The 22,113-nt window shown below is 49.5% G+C and overlaps 3 protein-coding genes across 14 annotated transcripts in view; 1 reads left to right on the forward strand and 2 right to left on the reverse strand.

Annotated features, from left to right (window-relative positions):
- Positions 1 to 7,542, reverse strand: part of IQCK (IQ motif containing K) — a 245,253-nt gene extending 237,711 nt beyond the window's left edge. For 10 of the 11 annotated variants that reach the window (XR_010304616.1, XR_010304621.1, XR_010304620.1 and 7 more), the window contains exons 1-4: positions 6,801 to 6,930; positions 5,465 to 5,520; positions 4,247 to 4,385; positions 2,689 to 2,786 (exon numbers count right to left, since the gene is read on the reverse strand). Coding sequence is in view for 4 of the 11 variants with exons in the window: in XM_064153852.1 (XP_064009922.1) it covers positions 2,689 to 2,786; positions 4,247 to 4,385; positions 5,465 to 5,520; positions 6,801 to 6,843 (336 nt within the window). In the remaining 7 variants the exon portion in view is untranslated. Of the gene's footprint in view, positions 1 to 2,688; positions 2,787 to 4,246; positions 4,386 to 5,464; positions 5,521 to 6,800; positions 6,931 to 7,473 lie in introns of those variants that run through there. The other variant, XR_010304619.1, reaches the window with a different exon arrangement.
- Positions 7,018 to 21,555, forward strand: KNOP1 (lysine rich nucleolar protein 1). 2 transcript variants are annotated; one of them, XM_064153845.1, is made up of 5 exons: positions 7,018 to 7,148; positions 9,314 to 10,691; positions 14,303 to 14,371; positions 15,128 to 15,211; positions 17,708 to 21,555. In XM_064153845.1, the coding sequence occupies exons 2-5, from the start codon at positions 9,315 to 9,317 to the stop codon at positions 18,020 to 18,022; spliced, it is 1,845 nt and encodes a 614-aa protein (XP_064009915.1). In that variant the 5' UTR covers positions 7,018 to 7,148; position 9,314; the 3' UTR covers positions 18,023 to 21,555. The 2 variants fall into 2 exon arrangements, with proteins under 2 accessions (XP_064009915.1, XP_064009914.1); XM_064153844.1 differs by lacking the exon at positions 7,018 to 7,148 and adding an exon at positions 7,557 to 7,622.
- The window catches only part of VPS35L (VPS35 endosomal protein sorting factor like), a 59,305-nt gene continuing 58,208 nt past the window's right edge, over positions 21,017 to 22,113 (reverse strand). Inside the window, exon 31 of the mRNA XM_064153842.1 lies at positions 21,017 to 21,761. Coding sequence (XP_064009912.1) covers positions 21,663 to 21,761 — 99 coding nt within the window. The 3' untranslated portion in view covers positions 21,017 to 21,662. The remainder of the gene's footprint in view (positions 21,762 to 22,113) is intronic.

A 22,113-nucleotide genomic window follows, 5' to 3' on the forward strand; every position in this document is an offset into this window, starting at 1 on the left:
TGGTTTAGTGCCCCCAGAAACATGGGACCTCTATCAGGGACTGCATTTTAAGGCAGCTGTAAGGCATGCCTTGTCCTGTGAACAGGGATGTGCTACCTTGAAACAAAAAATCAATATAAAGTTCATTCCCAGTGTGGTGGATTACATACATTTCATCTGCTCTTGTCTAGGTAGTGCCAAAATGATGGCAGGAGTGGTGTACAGGGATGCATGTTACAATGACATGTAAATGAAGCATCTCACTACTCCCCCTGTATGAACCACAGGCTGTAAACACACAGACACCTCCAGCAATCAGTTTATAGACTCACAAATGCAGTGAACACTGAGCAAAATTTGCATGAACTGTTATTAAGTGTACAGGCTGGATTTGAAATGCAGTGCAGGGGGTGCCCATGCAGGCATGCTGTGCTCTTGTGTGTTTCTGGCTGTGGCAGGCATGTAAAGTTCAGGCACAAAGAGCCCACAGGTCACTGTTAAAGTATGCCACAATGTCTGTCCCCACAATGTCTGCAGCAGGAAGTCAGTATCAGTAGTTGGAGAGGAGGTAGATTGAGGCCCACGATGATTAACAACCACCTAGCAACACAAAGTGCTCCTCACTTCACTATCATTTTAGTCCAGAACATTTTAATCTGCAATGCCAAGAGCACAAGCTGTGTTGCTCAGATGTGCATCATGCATGGCAAGGGAGATCACAGAATCACATAGCTTGGCAAAGCCTCTCAGGATCACCAAGTCCAACCTAGACAGAGTGGGTGACTCCACCACCTCCCTGGGCAGCTCATTCCAGTCCCTGACCACTCTCTCCCGGAAAAACTTTTTCCTAATGTCCAATCTAAACCTGTCCAGCCTCAGCTTGAGGCCATTCCCCTTTGTTCTGTCTCCAGTTACCTGTGAGAAAAGACCAGCAGCAGCCTTTCCACAACATCCCTTCAGGTAGCTGTAGACAGCCATGAGGTCTCCCCTCAGCCTTCTCTTCTTCACACTAACCATCCCCAGCTCCCTCAGTCACTCCTCTTAAGATTCATTCTTCAGGCCCTTCCCCAGCTTCGTTGCCCTCCTCTACACCTGCTCCAGCATCTCCATATCTCTTGTACTGTGGTGCCCAAAACTGAACACAATAATTGAGGTGTGGCCTTCATTGTCATTTGTGTGTCATTGCTCTTTACATTGTGAAACTGCAAGGAGAAGGCTCAGCTGCAGCATAAAAAAAGAGCAAAGTTTTTCATTGCAGAGTGTGGGTGACAGGCAGAAAGCTGGAAAGAACCAGGAAAAAAAGCCCCAAACCTCTGTAGTTGGAGAAAACAGCAGAAATGACAGAGAACCCCACAACTACCAGTACCTAATCTGCTGCTGGGTTCCTGTGAGCTAGGCTGTGATGACCCAGTGAGCTTTATTTTGCACCAGCTGTAATGCTTTTCTTTTAAACATTCCTCACCCACTATGAGGGATGTGTCTCTAGATGAAAACAAATGCATAAAACTCTATCTAGCAAACAATGCTTTTGAAAATGCACAGTTTTTATAAGCCCATTAATGCTGATTGTTCTGCTTGCCCATTACATGGAATTTACAGAGAGCATTAAAAAGCTAAAGCACAAAATATACCCCTATTAGGATGCCAAGCCCAGCAAAAGAAACTGAATGGTGAAGTAACATTTGAATTCTTTATGTCACCCTGAAATGAGTGATGGGCACAAATCTGACAGGAAGCCTGCTCCTCTGAAATACAACACTGCCTAGGCTAGGAACAACTGGGCATTTAAGGAAGATTTGTTGTGTTGGAGATTGGCACAATGATTAAGTGTCTGCAGTGTGCAACCTGTGCTGAGTCACTGGAGAAAACGACATTTCTGACCAGATCCCAAACAACTCCAGATAGGTTACTTCATGTTACCATGCTTGGTTTTGTTGCAAAAGATCAAACAAATGGGGTGATGAAAAGCTCAACAGAAGCCTGCAGTGTGAGTGCAGCCCAGACACAACCCTGTGCTGGGCTGCAGCAAGAGCAGTGTGGGCAGCAGGGCAAGGGAGGAGATTCTGCCCCTTGGCTCTGCTCTCCTCACACCCCACCTGCAGTCCTGGGTGCAGCTCTGGAGCCCCCAACACAAGCAGGACATGAAACTGTTGGAGCCAGTGCAGAGGAGGCCACCAAGATGCTCAGAGGGCTGCAGCAGCTCTGCTGTGAGGACAGGCTGAGAGAGTTGGGGCTCTGCAGCCTGGAGAAGAGAAGGCTTGGAGGAGACCTTGGAGTGGCCTTGCAGTATCTGAAGGGGGCTACAGGAGGGCTGGGGAGGGACTATTGACAAGGTCTGGTAATGACAGGAGGAGGAGGAATGGGTTTGAACTGGCAGAGGGGAGACTGAAACTGGATGTTAGGGAGAAGTTGTTTGCAGTGAGGGTGGTGAGACACTGGCACAGGTTGCCCAGGGAGGTTGTGGAGCACAGAATCACCCAATGTGATCTTTGACCACGTTGGGTGACTCTGTGCTCCACAACCTCCCTGGAGGTGTTCAGGACCAGGTTGGATGAAGCCTTGAGTGACCTGTTCTAGTGGGAGGGGGTTGGAACTGGCTAATCTTTGAGGTCCCTTCCAACCTAACCATTCTCTGATTCTAAATACAGCCTGTGAAACCAGAGGCTGTAGCTCCCTGCCAGTGATCTAAAATGAGAGCTGAAAACTAACCTCAAAACATTTTTCTTTCTTTGCTCGATGCAGAAGCTCAGCCATTCCAGGTAAGAGCACTGGGAATATGAAATACTCTAGGTATTCTCCAGCAGAACCTGAGCAAAAGAGCACAGCCTTCACTTAGAGGTAAGCACTGAGATTTCACTCCACAGCAATGTAGCAAACATTAGATTTCATAAATTAAGTCTTAGCCATTTTATCAACACCAGCACAGCCTGAACAGATTCCCTCAGCTCAGATACAGCCAGGGATGTGTCTTCTCTTCAGCCAAGACAGCATAAACCTGAGTACATCTGAAACTGAAGGTGCATCCCCACTGCAAACCACAGCGTGCCTGAGATGTCTTAGTTTGAAAGGAGTGAGCTTGGACACCAGCAGCACTTCAGCCATGGAGACGAAGAGCAGTGCGTACTGATTCACCCTGGCAGCAAGGAGAGGAAAGCAGCCTGCACTGAACTCAGTGCCCTTACTGTCAGACCACTCCTGCTACCTAACCTCATGCCCTTTGCCATCTGCAGTAGCAGACTTGGTCATGAAACTGAATTTCTAGACAGAAGGAAAGCCAGAGGTTATATTCCAGTGGTGCTGTGATTTCTTTCTCACACTTCCTACTTGCCAGATCCTTTGGAAATTTGGGCATGGTTCCCTATACCAATTTTTTCTACCTTGAGGGGGCTGTCCGGGTTGACATCTCTCTCATGTTTGACTGCACTGCCTTTACATGAGGTCTACACCATAGCACCCCTGTGCTCACACTGATTTCACTGCAGGAGAAAGCAGCTGCAGTCAGCATGCAGTAAGCATGCAAGGTTTTGGTGTGGCAAAGCTAAAGAATAGAAGTGCTCTCTTGTAGCAGCATGCCTGAAGCACTGCATTTTCTCTGCTTTATAGCTTGAATTGGTTCATAAGCTGCCAGAAAATGTTGGTCATTGGAAGGACAATGTTTTTATAGGTATGTGTGTAAATACATGTAAAATCCAAGACTAACACTGCTTGTGACTAGCAACAGGAATTCTTACCGAGCAAGAGCAAGGCAAAAAAGGCTGAGATACACAATAAACCACTACACTGCTAGGTGCTACATTTTGTCAAGTAAAGACACTGACAAAACTGGAAGGCCAACACTTTAGAACTGTTTCCATTCTAATATGCAGTCAGATGGGCAAAGATACCTTGTGACAGCAGTTTTCAAACCCAGTTGTCTATTTAGCCTATTGATCCTTGGTTTGCATCATTAAATTAGAGGAAGAGCTGCTTGCCTCTCTCTGATTGAAGTGGCTAAATAGAAGTCCCTCATTCAGAAGGGAGCAACCTTAACAGCAAGACAGTGCTACTGGACTTGTAAGGCACCAGCTAAACCTTCTCCCACAGACCAAGTGGCCAGGCTGGCTCCTTCTTCACAAACCAGGGGACTAAGGATGCAAATGCCACTTAACAGCTACAGCAGCTTTTCTTAAGAGTTAAAATTCAACAAGTAACAAGCCCTTGCCAAATGCAAGAACCCATCACAGCAAGGTTCAAGATAGCAACAGATAATAGGACAACTCCTACTTACACGTTTTGGGATCAGGTGGTTCTGGAAGTGGGGCTGCCTGGGGTACAGCAAGTGACTGTTGGGCAACAGTATCAGCTGCAGGGGCTGAATTAAACCAGTCCATATGAAAGGGCTGCAATATTCCTGCTTCTAAAGATACCTGTCCAAGATAAAAGTAACCTATGTAAATACCTCACCCAGGCTGCAAAAGCATTGCAGAAGTGAATTCAAGAGGGAAAATGATAAGGTCAGTTTTAAAAAGGAATTGTGATTTTTAACTAAATTATGTTAGTATTTGCTGAGTGCTTTAAAATAAACAACTACACCTTCCAGAAAAATCTGCACTGCCCAGCACAATAAAAACATCCAAACCTAACAGAAGGTGTGTGTGTGTGTGTATATATATAAATATAACACCCAGACTAATATCCCAAGAAGAGTTCACTGTTCATTACAGGCTGCTATTAAATTGGAGGAGTTTCAACTGTGGGAAGAGGAAAGGGCCAAACTGGCCAATGGTCTGACAATTCATAGAATCAACCAGGTTGGAAGAGGCCTCCAAGCAGGGATTAAACTACAACCTCTTAAAATGGTTTTAAAACAACAAAGTATTTGAATAGCAAGACAAATACATCTACAAAACCACCTAATTTAAATGAAAGTGATCTCTAATCCCCAAAAGAATGACTCCTGCTACTCCTAGAACTGCTGGGAATAAAGACTTCAAAAGTGGTTTGTTGAATAAAGAAGTGGTTTGTCTTCCTTAAGTTTTTATGTCTGCCACAGATCTTCTAGACCTATTTGGTCAATATCAGACCTCAAAGCAACTCTAATCAGGTTCCACTCCACTAATTTTGACAGCCTCACTTGAAGTTGTCTAGCACAGGTGAAACTGAGGCGTAGCTCCTTTGATGCACTTGTTCCCCTGTGCCCAGCCTGCTCCCCACACCACTCAAAGCCGACCCTGGCAAGCTTCAGAGTCCTGCCTATGAAGCAGCTGCAGCAAAAGGCCAGCGAGCTGCACAAGCCAAACACAGCTGGCAACCTATTTTTAGGCCAGCACTGCCCAAGTTGCTTTAAATAAATGCAGTGATTTGGGATATTACCATTTGCTGATTCACAGAAGCTGTTTGCAAAATGTAGTTTTGTTTTCATTTTATGCATCTAATTTTCCCATTTAGTTACTTCAAATGTTTTAAAGCCAGCCCTGTGCAGCTTTTTCATTGGAACTGTACTCACTGATCTATGTTTGGAGTCAGGAATATCTGGAAATTGAGGCTGCTCTGCTTCATACTCTGAAAATGGAAAAGTGCAACATTTATTTAGAGGCTTTAAAAACCAAAACAGATTGGTTTCCCACACAAACATTATTTGCTAAGGGTTTGAAGCAACAAATTGTATACAGCAAATGTTTCACATGAAGCCTAATATCTTAAAACAAAGGACAACTTCGGAACATCTTGGCTTGGCTTGAAGTCTAGGTCAAGGTTCCCAGTGCTAAAAGAACCATTTATTGGCAAATTTTCTAAATAATAATTTAAATATTTTGTTTTAATGTAAGTAAAATGCAGATGCTTACCCAGAATGAAGCTTTAGGTAGCACACAATAGTGCTTTGCAACTTGGGCTCTTCTATAAGCAGTTAAATCCCCAGGACATTACCAAGTAGTAACATCTCCAAACGGCAAAAGCAGTACATGACCCACGTAGATCATGGAGTGAAAAATCATAGAATCAAGCAGGCTGGAAGAGAGCTCCAAGCTCAGCCAGCCCAAACTAGCACCCAGCCCTGTCCAGTCAACCAGACCATGGCACTAAGTGCCCCAGCCAGGCTTGGCTTCAATACCTCCAGAGATAACAACTCCACCACCTCCCTGGGCAGCCCATTCCAATGCCAATCACTCTCTCTGACAACAACTTCCTCCTCACATCCAGCCTAGACCTGCCCTGGCACAGCTTGAGGCTGTGTCCCCTTCCTCTGGTGCTGCTTGCCTGGCAGCAGAGCCCAACCCCACCTGGCTACAGCCTCCCTGCAGGCAGCTGCAGACAGCAATGAGCTCTGCCCTGAGCCTCCTCTGCTGCAGGCTGCACACCCCCAGCTCCCTCAGCCTCTCCTCACAGGGCTGTGCTCCAGGCCCCTCCCCAGCCTTGCTGCCCTTCTCCAAACACCTTACAGCACCTCAACATCTCTCTGCAATCCAGCAGCCCAGAACTGGAATCCAGCACTCAAGCTGTGGCCTGAGCAGTGCTGAGCACAGGGGCAGAAGAACCTCCCTTGTCCTGCTGCCCACACTGCTCCTGAGCCAGCCCAGGATGCCTTTGGCTCTGCCGCCCATCTGCCTCCTCTCTACCAGCACTTCCAGATCCCTTTCTGCATGGAGGACATCAGACCTGATACAAAAACCATTCAGAGAGGACACAATGCAGAAAACTCCTCCAGCCAAACCCAGCGGGTTACCCTTCCACCACTCTAATTAGGCGATTTACTGGCGTTGCGACTCCCACACGCAGCAGTGCCTCAGCTGAAGCGGATGAGAACAGGCAATACCAAACCGGGCCACTTCGGCAGAAAATACCTGCCCGAGGGCACTGCGAAGCTCTAAGCGAGGAGAAGCTCATTCGGACCCCACAAAGCTAGGGAGCTGGTCTCAGCTGCCCAAGCAGCCGCAGCGCTGTGAGGCGCCAGGAGCAGGGCGGCAGCGCTGCTGCCTGAAGGGGCCTCTGAGGGCCTGCAGCCGCTGCGGCCTTGCACCGCTCTGCTCTCCCCAGGCACTGACCGCACCCCCACGCCCGAGCCCCACCCCGGGCACAGCACGGGTGTCCGTGGCACCACCGGGGGAAGGGGGACGCTGCCGGCCCTGCCAGCAGCAGCAGCACACACGAAGGTTCGTGCCTGTCAGCAGAAGGCGACGATGAAACCCAAGGTATGGCAACCGAGCGGCTGCGCTCCGAGCCTGCCCCGCAGGGAGCAGGGAGCTTACTGCACCCTTGGCGGGCAGAGCAGCCAACCCCCACCGCCCCTTAGGGCCGCCCTCGCCCCCCGGATCCACGGCGCTGGCAGGGGAAGGACACAGCAGCAGTGAGGGGCGACCCTGAGAGGCCTCGAGTGCCCGAGGCGAAGGGCTGCAGCAGCTGCCCTGCTCGGCGGCCGCTCCCGAGGCGCAGAGCCCCGTGCGAGCCGGGGCCCGCTGCGGAGGCCGCTCCGGACGGGGCTTCCCCTTCCCCGGCGCGGCGGGACGACGCTCCAACCTGCGCAGGGCCGCTGCCCCGGGCCGGCCGCCATGCCGCGCCGCGGAGCGTTGCCGCAGCAACCGCCCGCCAATGGCGGCGGCGGGGCGGGGCGGCCGCGGTCCCTTCCGGGGCGCGGGGCGGCGGCGGCTGCACGTGGGCCGCGGCAGGTAAGCGGCGCGGGAGGGAGGCCTGAGGGGGCGGCCGCTGGGCCCGGCGCTTCCCGGGGCGGCCGCTCGCTCCTCGCTGGCGGGGGGCGTCGGGGCGGTGCCTGCGCGGGACGGCACCGAGGAGGGGCTGCCGCCGCCGCGCCTTGCATCGGATGGGGCCTGGCGGTGGAGCGGTCTCCCCTGCGCCTGGCTGCACGGCGCTGAGGAGAGGGTCCCTGAAACACATCGCTCGGCAGGGCCGGTGCCCCGTGTGCGGGCCGGTGCCCCGTGTGCGGGCCGGTGCCCCGTGTGCGGGCCGGTGCCCCGTGTGCGGGCCGGTGCCCCGTGTGCGGGCCGGTGCCCCGTGTGCGGGCCGGTGCCCCGTGTGCGGGCCGGTGCCCCGTGTGCGGGCCGGTGCCCCGTGTGCGGGCCGGTGCCCCGTGTGCGGGCCGGTGCCCCGTGTGCGGGCCGGTGCCCCGTGTGCGGGCCGGTGTGGGAGCGCTGGAGCCGGCGGAGGCAGGAGGCGCGCAGCTGCGCTGGCTTTGTGTGAGCGCCGGCCCGGGGCAGCGTGCGGGTAACGGAGCTACAGTGCGGCACACTTGGCCTTCGCTACAGGAGGCGCCCTGCGGGAGGCACTTACACACAGCCCCTGGGTTAAGTACGAGAGGATGATGAATAACTACGCCTCAGCAAAGTCAGGCAGCGTCACCGGGTGGGGACTAAAGGCTTCTTTGCTGCAACCTGTTCGTAGTTATAAATGTCCCGAGAAAGGAATCGTCAAGGATGAGAGACTGCAGACAGAAGCAAATTCAAGGTACATGCCCAGAGAAGGGCAGCAAGGCTGGTGCGGGGCCTGGAGCACAAACTGTATGAGGAGAGGCTGAGGGAGCTGAGGTTGTTTAGCCTGGAGGAGGCTCAGGGGTGACCTTATTGCTGTCTACAACTACCTGAGGGGTGGTTGTGGCCAGGAGGAGGTTGCTCTCTTCTCTCAGGTGGCCAGCACCAGAACGAGAGGACACAGCCTCAAGCTACGCCAGGGGAGATTTAGGCTGGAGGTGAGGAGAAAGTTCTTCACTGAGAGAGTCATTGGACACTGGAATGGGCTGCCCAGGGAGGTGGTGGAGTCGCCGTCCCTGGAGCTGTTCAAGAAAAGCCTGGATGAGGCACTTGGTGCCATGGTCTAGTTGACTGGATAGGGCTGGGTGCTAGGTTGGACTGGATGAGCTTGGAGGTCTCTTCCCACCTGGCTGATTCTATGATTCTGTGAAATAAAGTGCCTTAAAACATCTTCTATTAAGTGGGCAGTAAAGTGAAGTTCAGTGTTGCCTAAGTGAAAAGTTCTACACCTGTGAAAAAGCACTTCATCCAAACACAAAAATGCCTGAGTATGTGTCTTGTCCGTTAGGAAAGCTCTTTAGAGGGCAGGTATCCCTGTGACAGTGTCAGGGCTAGCAGCTGTCAGAAAGACAAACAGTAAGTGCCAACCTAGGGCAGTACTAAAGGAGAGGACAAAAACTCACACTGTGCCCCCGGCAGTAGGCTGTGGTTTGGGTGCTGCAGGCAGCTCTGGTTCTCCACGGGAAGCAGACTGTTCGAGTGCTGGGGACAGGGGTAGGTGTGGGGTGGTTTCAGAGTAAAGGAAGACCAAGTTGGGTAGGACTTGCATCATCTTTGTGAGGCTGTGCACTAACAACTTCATGGAACTTTTTTAGAATGATAGCAAAGAAAAAGAGAAAAGTTCACGAGGAACCAGAAGGGAAGAAGAAGAAGAAGAAGAAGAAGGTGAAAAGTAGTCGGAGCCAGACTGTCATTAAAATTGAGAAAGATGTTCAGATTGTCATTGAAACTGAGGATGCTGACCAGCTTCAGACAAAAACAAAGGTGAAGAAGAAAGAAAAGTCTAAAGATGAATGTTCAGACCTATTGGAAGTGAAGAGGAAGAAGAAAAAGAAAACCAAAAAGCACAGGTTTGACTCTGAATTGTGGCAAGAAACACGTTCAGAGAGCTTTGTGCTTCTGGGAGGCCATCTGGATAGAGAAGCTCCAGAGGACTCGGAGGAACAAATCAAAATTCACAGAAAGAAGAAGAAAAAAGTGCATTGCCATTCCCCCTCAGCGCTGGGGGGCAGTCACTGGAGCAGGGATGTGGAGCTGCCAGATCGTCATGCAGATGGCACCAAGAGGAAGGGCAGAAAGAAGGCTGCTCTCAGCTGGGATGGGGAAGCAGCCAAGAAAAAAAAGAAGAAAGGTGTTTTGTCTTTTTCCTTAGAGGGCCTCCAGGACAGCAAACAGAAATGGTGTGAAAGCATTGGTACAAAACCACACAAATGTCCTGCACGAGAAAAAGCTTTTATGGACCCCAACTGTGCAGCAGCTGCAATCCAGAACGATGGGGAGAGTCGTGAGAGAAGAAAGAAAAGGAAGAAGAACAAAGTTAAGTCTGACTTCATTTCACCACTAGCAGATAATCAGGAGAGCATCTCGCAGGCTCCTCGTGGCACCGTAAAATTAAGTGACATTAGAGAAAGGCAAAGGACAGTGGCAGATGGAGAGAAAGAAGACACTGCTGAGAACTCCAGAAGTAGTGGAGAGGCCAGGAGGAAAAAGAAGAGAAGCAAAGATGTGCTTTCTGTAACGTATGAAGATAACCCAGAGTACAGGCACAGAGGTGCTGGTAAGCATCTCCCAGCACAGCACAAAGTGGAGTCGGAGGAAAAAGAGCTCTCTGGGGAAAAAAGCAGGAAGAACATCAAGGATAATCAAGTCATCAAGAAAAAAAAGAAGAGGCAGAAAGAGGAGGAGAGGGAAATAACATACTCAAAAGTTTACCTAACCAATCACAGTGCATCTAAAAGCCAAAAAGTAACAGTGCTAGAAAGCTATAAAAAGAATAAAGAGAGTGAAAGGAAGCAAGCCCCATGTGTCCCAGGGGACACTGTGGAGGGGGTGCTATGCAATAATAATCATCTGCTCTGTGACAGGAAGGGCAGAAAAAGAAGAAAAGCAGCAGCACAGGACTGCACTGAAGAGCCAGGGTCAAATGCCAGCATAAAGAAGGTGAGAAAGGAAGCCGAGAGAGACGTGGCACTGGTAAGTTGTAAAGAAGAGGGCATCTCTGCACCCTCCTGCTAAGGAGCCAAAGGCTTTTTAGGTCAGCAGATTCCTATCTTGCAGGTTCTTCTGCCTGTTCAGACCTTAGGTTGTATTTGGGTCAATAGAGGCTTCCTCTGAGTCTCAAGAAGCAGCATCATCTGATCTGATTTCAGCACATAATAGTTGTGAAAGATGGGAAGGTACTTTTGGGCACCACAGTCACCTGGTGTTTGGACAGTGGGAGTGCAAGTGTAACAGCTGCCAGCAAATCCTGGCACAGAGCTGACACATGCACTCAGGTGTTCTCTGCACCTCCTTCAGTTGCTCTTGAAAAAGTGGCAACTGTTCTACCATGGCATTTCATAGAATCAACCAGGTTGGAAGAGACCTCCAAGCTCATCCAGCCTCCCTATCACCCAGCCCTGGCCAATCAACCAGACCATGGCACTAAGTGCCCCAGCCAGGCTTTTCTTGAACACCTCCAGCCATGGTGACTCCACCACCACCCTGGGCAGCCCATGCCAATGCCAATCACTCTCTCTGCCAACAGCTTCCTCCTAACATCCAGTCTAGACCTCCCTTGGCACAGCTTGAGACTCTATCCCCTTGTTCTGTTGCACTGAGTGCCATGGTCTGGTTGCTTGGACAGGGCTGGGCGATAGGTTGGACTGGATGAGCTTGGAGGTCTCTTCCAGCCTGGGTGATTCTGTGAGTCTATGCATAGCAATTCAATAGGTATCTATCTGCATTTTGATCTGCTTCAACAGCTTTGAGAACAGCTGAGTGCAAGTCATTATGGGCTTGGGTTTATTTTCAGAGCTAATAGGAAGCTGCACTCTGGTTGGTTCTTGTCAAGCATTCTGAGTGCTTGGCTTCTTTAAAAGTCAGGCAGCAGTTAATGAAGCATCACTGGAGATGTGTGTAAAGCAGGGCTCGCTTACAGAGCTAGGAGCCCACAGCCTCCAAGCATCTTTGCCCTGGCCTCCTGTATGCAGTGACTTCATTTGCTGTTGAAAGAGGGCAGCTTCTGCTGCCAAGTGCTAATAATTCAATACAGGCTTAGAGAAAGCTTTCCTGGAGACTTCGGCACAAAGGTTTGTGTGCTCATCAGATATTAGGTGAGCAGATGTTCAGCACTTCGTACTTCAGTTTCTCCTCCTGACCTTTCCAAAGACAAGGTGGGAATATTGCTGGGATTAATTTTTAATTAGATTGACATCACCTTTGAGGCTCTTTGACATTATTTGCAGCTGCTCCAGGTTCTGTGGAGGCAAGATCAGCCTAGCAATGGCAGGCATGAGCCGTTCCAGTGGAGGACACAGCTAACAGCTTTCAGACAGTTGAGGAGAAGGGCGTAGGCTGATGCAGGTTTTGCTTCTCTTTCCTCTGTCCACCTCTGCCCTTAATAATAAAAGGAACTTCAGAGACATTTTCCTGCAGATGGAGAAATCTGAGTAAATCAGTTCTACTGCCTTGTTCCTGCCAGGCCAAAAGACACTGCTGCAGTAAATGGCTAATGCCAACCTTGCATTTAGCTGTGCCACAGTCTTGAAACATTTTCTGCTCTGTAGTTTGATGTACACAGTGCCACACACGTTGCAAACTCCTCTGCTGGGCTTGTGCAGCAAGCAGGAGAGTAAGTTCTTAAAAGCAGTGGGGAGTGACACCCACTTCCTATCAGGGATTGATTATTTTCTCATTGGATGCCAGTATAGTCAACTTGGGCAGAGTGAAGAGGAGTAAGGACTCAGTTAAGACCTTTACCTGCAGATAGCATAATAATACCACAGGACAAGGGGTAATGTGTTTAAACTGGCAGAGAGGAGATTCACAGTAGATGTTAGGGAAGGGTTCTTTGCAGTAAGGGTGGTGAGACACTGGCACAGGTTGCCCAGGGAGGTTGTGGAGCACAGAATAACCCAAGGTGATCCAAGATCACCTTGGGTGATTCTGTGCTCCACGGCCTCCCTGGAGGTGCTCAAGGCCAGGTTGAATGAGTCTTTGAGCAGCCTGTTCTAGTGGGAGGTGTCCCTGCCTATGGCAGGGGGTTGGAACTGGATGATGCTTGAGGTCCCTTCCAACCTAAACTATTCTGTGATTCTCTAATCCTGCCACATGAGACTGTGCTCCCCTCCCATGAAGAGGGGGAAGATTGGCACATCTCCAGAGGGGGGAGATTTTCACCATGCAGTGGCCTTCAGCAGGTCAGTGACTTGAAGGGACAGGGGTGCACCCTTCCTCCTTCCTTGTCTGCCACTTAACCTCCCAGCTAAAACCCCAAACCGCTGCAGCTGTTTGCAGAATGCTGTCACGACAGTTCTCCTGCTCATGTGAATAGAGCTGAAAAGACAGTACCAGGCCAGCTAGAAATAAACTGGGGTGGGTTTTTGTGTTTTCATCCAAGAGAAGGAGCTCTCCTTACTGCAGACACTTTTAATGGGGTGTATACTCTGGGTGAAATCAGGGTATCAGAGGTAGCTGTAGCAAACAAGGGCAATCATTCACGGCTCTAAATGAAACTCTTAAGCCCTCAGAAAAGGAACAGCAGCTTCTGCTGACAGAAATGTGTTACAGATCTCCTGTCTTGGTGTTCCCTGCCTATTTCATGCTTGGGTTACTATGGTAGCTTTAGCAATAGATCTTCCCTTTGGCCACCTCTTCCAGGCTGGTCTAAAGCTTATGACTCTAATTTACCACTATCCTGGAATTATTACTTAGTCTGTTCCAGTGGGTGCCCCAAAATCTGATTTTTATTAGGAGTGTGGAAAAGAAAGGCTGAGGGCAGTGCTCTGGAAATGGCAGGCAGTGGGCCCAAGGCTGCTGCAGGGCTGCACTTCCTAGAAGAGTTAGCAGTGTCTGGCTGCTTGTGGCCTCTGCCACTGGCTTACCTCCTGCCATCCTGCCCACCCATTCCCACTGCCGCTGCTCTGCCTCCTCACATCAGCAGCCCTGCTCCTTGCTCTCAGCTGGAGCTGACATTCTGTTTGCTGCCACTGCAGGAGACAGTTTATCTATGTGCCACACCTCTCCCTGTGCTCTTGGCAGACCAGGAGCTGCTTGGGACCATCACCTACTCCACATTTGTACCAGGTGGCACCATGCAGCCCTCTCAGGAGAGGCCTGGGTTGGAGGTTTGTTAAGTGGCAAGTGGCACCACCATGCCTCAGGCTTGCCCTGTGCCCTCAGAGGGGCCAGCATCTTCCCACCCTCTGGGCTTTGTTCTTTTTCAAAAAGCTTTTGCTCTTCCTGTCCCTTATCCCAAGTATGAACTGAAGCTGCTGTGAACTGGTTTAATCTGCAGTGACTCTGTCTGCAGCTGTTACTGTATGTGCCAGTCAGGTTGTCAGGGCTGCTTCACTGTGTGCATTTCAAAAGCTGCTTTATCTTTTGTTTTAACCCCAAACTCTTCCTTGGGGAAAAAGCCTCCCCATAGAAAAACCCAGGTCTAATTGGCACTTCCAGCATCGATCTGACTAGTTCCTCTTGCCCCAGAGTAGTACTGCTACACTGCTTAGTGGCTTTACTCCTTTCCTGGCCAGAGCTGTGTGAATTCCAATGAAGCAGAATGGATGGAAATCCTCAGACAAGTATTTTTTGCTGTTTTACAGGGACTCATGGATGATGTAATGATTGTGCAGGAAAAGAAAGGAAACTGTGATGAAGTTAACATAGACAAGGTATGGTTTGTGCTCACTGCAAGCTTTAAAGCAAGTCAGCAGTCAAGGTATGCACACAACTGGTAACCAAATTCCTGCCAAGATTTCTCTCAAGAGACCTCTGCTTAAAATGTGCTTTGCTTTCTGTGAGTTAAGCCCAAAATGTACAGCTCCAGTCACTGCCTGAAGCTTTTAAGTAGTGTATTAGGTTAAATACAGGTTTCTTTGCCTCCCTGTGGGGGTTGGTCTCCTCCCAGGCAACCAGCAGCAGAACAAGGGGACACAGTCTCAAGTTGTGCCAGGGGAGGTCTAGGCTGGATGTTAGGAGGAAGTTGTTGTCAGAGAGAGTGATTGGCATTGGAATGGGCTGCCCAGGGAGGTGGTGGAGTCGCTGTCCCTGGAGATGTTGAAGGCCAAGCCTGGCTGGGGCACTTAGTGCCATGGTCTGGTTGACTGGCTAGGGCTGGGGGCTAGGTTGGGCTGGATGAATTTGGAAGTCTGTTCCAACCTGGTTGATTCTGTGATTCACCTGTGTTGGCAGTTTCACTGTGGCTGTTGCCTACAGTTAGAAGATTAAATTTACCTGATACAGCAAAATACTCATTTGAAACCCTGCTAGAAAAATGACAGTTCTCCTGTTGAATGTCAAAGGATCACATGCAAAACTCTGAGCACCCTCTGAACATGACTCTTCCCTCCTCTTTCCATTCTGAACTGAGTTAGCTGCCATTCAGGACACAGAAGGTAGTGTTTTGTGCTGTCTCTTCTGCACGCTAGGTGAGGCGGCAGGCTCTGCAAGAAGAGATCGATAGAGAATCTGGCAAAACCAAAACCAAGCTGTTCAGCCCCAAAGTGGAGCAGGTATGTACAAACCTGGACCTGGTGGAAACAGTGTCACAGAGCACTGTGCTGCTTTGCACGGGGCTCAGCTACCTGGCTTGGCACAACGACTGTAACACACAGCTATAGAGCAAGGCAGTGCAATCCCCAGAGAGGCCAGGGGCTGGCCACTGAACTCACAGCAACAGCTGGCAACGTAGCTTACATCATCACTCCTCTAAAGCAACATTTCTTCAGGTTCCTCTGGAGAAGGAGGCACAAATTGCTACAGCAGCTTTTTCTGCTTACTGCATTGCTTTTCCATCCTCCTCGGCCAACCTCCTGACAGGTTTACAGTAAGGCAGTGGAAACTGGCAGTAGTGTTTAGCAGGGGTAGGAGATGAAGCTTTGCAAGTACTCCAGAGTTCTGAGCTGCTTTGCTAAACAGCTGGAATTGTCTCCAATTCTAGCAGCAGCTCCTGTAGGCTTTTACGTGGTGGGAGGCAGACTGCAACAGCTCTGGACCTGCAGCTGTCCAGTAGTGTCTAAAGCCATTGAGAAAAGTGGTGTCCTTGGCAGAGCAGCTCAGTGTTCTGCTGCTGCATCTCTTTCTCTCCAGTAGCATGCAGAAGTATAGAAGCTATGGGAACTACTTCATCAGCTTTCCAGAGAGGAAGCTGGAAGTGCTGCAGCAAAAGCCCTGCCTGCTGCCTGCTGCCTGCCAGCAACTCACAATTTACAGGCTTTGACAAGCCATAATTATTGTTGCATCTATGCAGATGTCTCCCATTCCAAAGGGAGGACATATTTATGTGCCTGTGTGCTTGCATCTGTGCCACAGACCTGGGCTTGTACAGCAGCTTGTCTTAGAGCAATGTAAAAATACCAAGGTAGTATGGATAGCTTTCTTTTGCTAGCAGGTGTCCTGGCCTCTGCCAGTCAGTGACACTCCAGCCTGGCTGCTGGTTTTAATCTTCACTGCTCCAGCTTGCCTGCACTGCTGGGCATCATTCTGAGTGCTGTGGTGGCTGTCTAGGGGAGAGTGGCTGCTTCATGTGAGCTGCAGGTGTGCAGGTGGAAGGAGCTCTGCCTTACAGAAACACACCGCTAGAGCTTTGCTGCAGCCAGCTCAGGCTAGTTCATTGATGCACAAACATTGTTCCATTTCACAGCGACCCCAAAGGAAAAATGGCAACTTGCAGTCCTGCCAAAAATCTGGGATGATGAAAAGCTCACCATGAGCCTGCAGTGTGGGTGCAGCCCAGACAGCAACCCTGTGCTGGGCTGCAGCAAGAGCAGTGTGGGCAGCAGGGACAGGGAGGGGATTCTGCCCCTTGGCTCTGCTCTCCCCAGACCCCACCTGCAGTCCTGGGTGCAGTTCTGGAGCCCCCAGCACAAGCAGGACATGGAAGTGTTGGAGGCAGTGCAGAGGAGGCCACCAAGATGCTGAGAGGGCTGCAGCAGCTCTGCTGTGAGGACAGGCTGAGAGAGTTGGGGCTGTGCAGCCTGGAGAAGAGAAGGCTTGGAGGAGACCTTGGAGTGGCCTTCCAGTATCTGAAGGGGGCTACATGAAGGCTGGGGAGGGACTATTGACAAGGTCTGGTAATGACAGGAGGAGGAGGAATGGGTTTGAAGTGGCAGAGGGGAGATTGAAACTGGATGTTAGGAAAGGGTTCTTTGCAGTGGGGGTGGTGAGACACTGGCACAGATTGTCCAGGAAGGTGTTCAAGGCCAGGTTGGATGAGTCCTTAAGTGACCTGTTCTAGTGGGAGGTGTCCCTGCCTATGGCAGGGGGTTGGAACTGGCTGAGCTTTGAGCTCCCTTCCAACCTAAACCACTTTATTCAAAGGAAACAGGCGAAAGAAAAATCTTGATGAAATGAAGTGGTTCAAAGGTGCAGTGAAAGGTGAATCCAATAAATACAAGAACACAGCAAACTGCAAGGGAGGGGAGGCTGTAACTACTCTATTTAGTCCTGTTAGATAAGAGCATGCCCTCAGTTCTGTACCCTTGCAATATCAGTGGTAGTTACTAATGCAAATGTAACTTAATGCATAGAAGCCAGATTGAAGACTTGCAACCTAACGTAACAGCACTGCTGAAAATGGCAGCTACCTAAGCAGGCAACCAGATCATGAAGAGATAACTGTTTAAAGTGACAGAGTGAAAGAGAGGGAGGACTGAGTCTGACAGTTGCCTTACAGTAAGGGAAATGATTGGGCAAGGTCTGTCTCTTTGACAGGTCAATGTTGTCTTTTCTGCACTCTGGGTAAGACTCCTACAGGCAGAGGGAAGGGAGATTCTGACAGTGTGTTCAGCCCTGTCTCCAGGCTGAGTGAGCTGCAATGCTAATGAAGATGCACTCATTTTTTTTTACCGTGAGCTTTGAGAGGTCCTACCCCTGGGATGGCTGCTTCCCAGCTGCCAGCCCTGTGGGGTTTCTGTAGCTGCCTCTGTTCTTGTGGTACAAGGCTAGATACTGTCTTTCTTGGCCTTGCTGTTACTTGATTTTATCCTTAACCCTGTTTTGCTTCACAGAATCCCATACTGGGCCAGTGGAGTACAGCTACTTTTGAAAGCTCTGAGAAACAAATGAAGTTTTTTAGACTGATGGGTGGCTTTAAAAAGGGCTCTTCTGGGCCTATCCAACCTCTCTCTGCAACTACAGACAAAGCAAACATGGCTCTGAACAAGGAAGGGGAAGAGAAGTTACAGCAGACTCTGAAGATGGAATTTGATAAAGCAATGAACTGGAAGCAGCACAGAGGAGTTGGTCTCGGATTTCAACCTGCTGCCAACAAAAACGTGTACATAGACAAATACACAACTCGATCTATAAAGCTGGAAGATTAAAAGTCTGAGGCAATAAAAAGGAATGAATTTTCAGCAGGGACATTCCTTTTTACTCTCCCCAGCTTTTTACTCGCAATAAAATACCCAGTGTTTAAGAGGTGTGATTGATGAGGCACTCTCAGTACACGTGTGCAACGGCATACCCCACAGTAGCTGAAGTGAGGGCCCAGGGCAGTCTTGACACTATGTTCTGTAAGGCAAGAGCCAGCCTCCTGCAAAGACTGAAGAGCTGTGGGCAGTGCCTGCAACAAGCTGATAGTACTTCTGGGTTTAAATGCTGGTTTCATAAACTTACCTTTAGCCCCAAGTTAGCAATTCAAAAGCATCTGAGTCTTCTGTAAAGCCTTCCTCTTTTTACACTCAGGGTCTGACTTGGAGGAAACGCTGCAGGTTACCTACAAGCGTGATGAGGGTAACCTTTTAACCCAAAGTAGTCTCTTCAGTACTGGCATCTTCATTATACTAATGAACAGCACTGAATAGCCACTCTAGTTTAACTGTGCTCTGGCAGTTGGATTTTCAAGCAGCAGCTGGTTTCTGTACATTAAGGTACATGCATTCTGGACAAAGCACTGAACAGCTGGATCTGGACCTCCCAACTTACAGACTGCAAGCTGATTGCCATAGTGAGCTTTTGGGCTCGTTGTATGTCAGCCTGGATGGAATTTCCAGCCTTTGGCTTTTCAGACAACCTGCACTTTGTGCAGTTTGTGCCCCAGGCATGTTATTAAAAAGGAGCACAAAATGAAGCTGCATTTGTGTCTGTCACCTTCAGCATGCAAGGGTGCAAAGCAGGCTCTTGCTTGAAGGTACCAAAAGATCTCCCAGGTGTTTTATTCCTGGCTGTGCCATTTGCTATGGGAGCCAGTGGTGGTAAGTGGTAGCATAATAGCAGCTGACAAGCAGGGGAGCCCCAGCCCCCCAGAATTAGGTCACCATCTTGACTTACCCAGCTCATTGCTTGTCCACCAAACGACCTCTCACTTTTATAGAATCATACCAACTGAACTGTTGTTTCTTGGTCTTCTAAGGCAACCTCACTCTCCACCACAGTCTTCTCAAGTAGACTGCACTACTCAAGTGTAGCTGCCTCTAGCAGCAAACAACAGCACCTGGGCAGCTCTCGAGGGGATGTCAAAGTCATGCAGAAGCCCCAGCTTAAGGGGCTGCCCTCAGTCTCTGCCTGTAACAGGGAAGAGGGAAATGCTGAACCACTTCCTGCAGGATCTGGACTTTCTTTTAAGGAAAGCATTTCTTTCCTTTAAAGAGTCGTTTGAAACCACCACTTTGAGGTGAGTCTGTCTGCACAAGTTGCTCTCAAAGCTCACTTCAGGACATGGCTTAGTGGCCACAGTGGTGTTTAATGTGACATTTGCACGCAGCCATCTTGTAGGTCATTTCCAACTGGCTTCAGCTGTTGCTTTATTTCAAGTAGTGGAACTTCTGTTTCTGATACTGATTTAAGACAAATAATTAATTCAAGGCCTCAGGTACTTGCCTGGCCAAAAAGTGAGTTAAAGAATCAGGTAGGAAAATGTCAACTAGAAAGGGACAACATTGACAGCTTCCAGCTGCAGAGCCAGTCTTGGGTAGGTAGTGACTTTGTCTTGCAGTGCCCCTGACGAGATGCTGAAGGTGATCCTGGTCCTAGCCTTGCCTTTGGATAAGGACTCTTCTTTCCATCTACAACTGCATAACATCTACTGGTGTGTGCCCACTCTTCTTGACAGTATGTACAAAACAGTGTTCTAGTTTGGAGAACAGGACACATACCTGGGAAGAAAACAGCTGTTTTGGAGCCTGGCCTGTACAGTTGCTGTAGAAGAAAGAGGAGGTCTAGAGTAAGTGCTTTAACTACAGTTAATTGGGTGTGGAAGTAAGCCAAAGGCAGTTTACTAGAGTGGCTGTGTTAGCTTCTGAGCTGGATGTTTACAGTTTGCTCCTGACAACTAACCAGAGCTCTTTTTGTACTAATAAAAACTGCAGTGAGACATTTCAGAACATCTCTCCTGGTGGTCTTGCATCAGTAAAGAAACCAGAGCTACCCTGTGCTCAGAAGGCAACAGGCAACACTGGGTGCCTGCCTGGGGAAGGGGAGCAGTTGGGACAGTGATGAGCCTGCTCCAAGAGTTTCCATTGCATAGAATCTGGAACAACTCTGCGCTGGGTTTAGAGCAGGACGTTTGCCCCCAGAGGGCAATTTCTGCCATACCACAGCTGCTTAGTATGACCCACTTGGTTAGAGAGCTCAGGAGTTTAATCCCACTTACCCAGGTTGTGGTTTGTGTTGCTGAGCCCAACAGGAAGGATCATCTACGTGCTGTTGAGAGTTGCTTTGTGCAGCTGCAGCAAGAAGGAAAGCTCAATTAAAAGTGGGATGTGACAACCTGTGCAGCACTGTTACTGAATTATCTATGCACACTTCTGACAGAATTAAGGAAGGTCAGTGTAATTAAAGTAGCAATGTACTAAAGGTTGGAGAGGTTCCCTACCAAGTTGCTATCACTTCATAATTCTCTTGTGTTCCTGCAGCTAACACATGTGGTCTGGAGCAGCACCAAAGGGTCCTAGTTCAGTTCTCTACAAACTTAACACAGAACACATTTCAGATGTGCCTTGCTTCCTACTGCTGAAGCATTTACTGCTTCAGTGTTTCAGATGTACCTTGCTTCACAGAGGAGATAGACACATGCAAGAATGCTTTCATAACTTGAGTGGTGTTTATTACTGGCTTGCTAACTCCTTAAATACCTGCTTCTAGCAAAGCTCATTACTTGTTCAGCTTAACAAAACCCAAATATCTCTTAATATCCACATAGCTCAGTACAATACTTACCACTAGGCAAAAGCAGCAAGGTCTCAAGGTGCTTCCTCACCACAGGAGAGAAAGGGTGAGAGTGACATGTTATGGGGTGTAACAGCAGTGCACGTAACTGAACTCCACCAGGGTAAGGTGACCAATTCACATACACAGACTCCCCCAGAAGCACCAGGTGAGCTGCAGTTTGCTTTATTCAGTGATGTGTACTTTGCATACATTTCCATTTTCCTTTGCAAACAGCACTGAAAGATTCCCTCCACGGCTCCAGACGCCACTGAACTCACATGGCAGCACAGATCACGTCTGTGAAAGTGCTCTGTGGGAGTCAGAACAGTAACACCTTGGCCGTTTTTCTCTTCTACTGGAACTGCCCAAACAAATGTTGGCAGCATCCCCAAGCAGAAAGGTGCTTTAGGAGGACTGTTACATTGAAGTGCTGCTTTCTACACGGGAGAAAAGGCTGTTCTGCAAGTGAGGTGAAGTTTGAGGCTAGGAATTGATCCCTGCAGATTATCTTCTTTTGTTACTAAAATGACAACAGATTAGATGTCAAAAAGCTTTTGCAAGCACGGAGGTTCAAAACAGCTTTTGCTGAACCGAAGTCAGCATTTATAATAATATGGTGGTAACATGAACCAGAAACTCAGCTTCAGTTATTACACTTGGCACAGTTTTACCTTTACCTGTGTCCTAGCAAGTCTGTCACACTAACTCAAACAAAACTACACTGAAGGCCTGCAGTCAGACTCCAGCTCAGTGACTGCTGGCCTTGGCTGTGTGCTCTCCTGTACAGACGACTGCTGGGAGCAGAGGTGCTGGTCAGGTCCTGGACTGCAGGGGCAGCCGAAGCGCCAGGTCTGTGAAGTGACCCATTTCGGGCTGCTTGCTTCGCCTCTTGACGTACTCTAACGTCTTCACCTGGGCACGGAGAAAAGGGACTGTGAGATTGCTGGGTGCTGCCTCATCTCCCAGGCCACCAGTTAGTCCCTGGGAAGCCGCTTCCCTAAATCCCCCTGGCTGCAGGAGCACTTGCAGTTCTCACTCCGGAGCTGTTGGCACATGTATCTTTAAGTGTCTCTAGAGAGTGCCTGCTTCCCAAGCTCACACCCTGCAGCTCCTTCACTGAACAACACCCACTGCATTTCTCTTAAAGACAGCTTTCTGTCCTGGAAACAAGCTACAGCACTCGACCTTTCCAGGTTTCTTCAAGTGTGAAACACATTTAGAAGTGCTAGAAAGATAGCAAGCACTTGAAATAAGCTGCTTACTC

Source organism: Pogoniulus pusillus, chromosome 13 (assembly GCF_015220805.1).
Source record: "Pogoniulus pusillus isolate bPogPus1 chromosome 13, bPogPus1.pri, whole genome shotgun sequence".
Classification (NCBI taxonomy): Eukaryota; Metazoa; Chordata; class Aves; order Piciformes; family Lybiidae; genus Pogoniulus; species Pogoniulus pusillus.

Coding starts and splice junctions, on each gene's coding strand:
- KNOP1 (XM_064153845.1), top strand. CDS start 9,315: ATGATAGCAAAGAAAAAGAGAAAAGTTCACGAGGAACCAGAAGGGAAG. Junction 14,372..15,127: donor ATGAAGTTAACATAGACAAG/GTATGGTTTGTG, acceptor TCTGCACGCTAG/GTGAGGCGGCAGGCTCTGCA. Junction 15,212..17,707: donor TCAGCCCCAAAGTGGAGCAG/GTATGTACAAAC, acceptor TTTGCTTCACAG/AATCCCATACTGGGCCAGTG.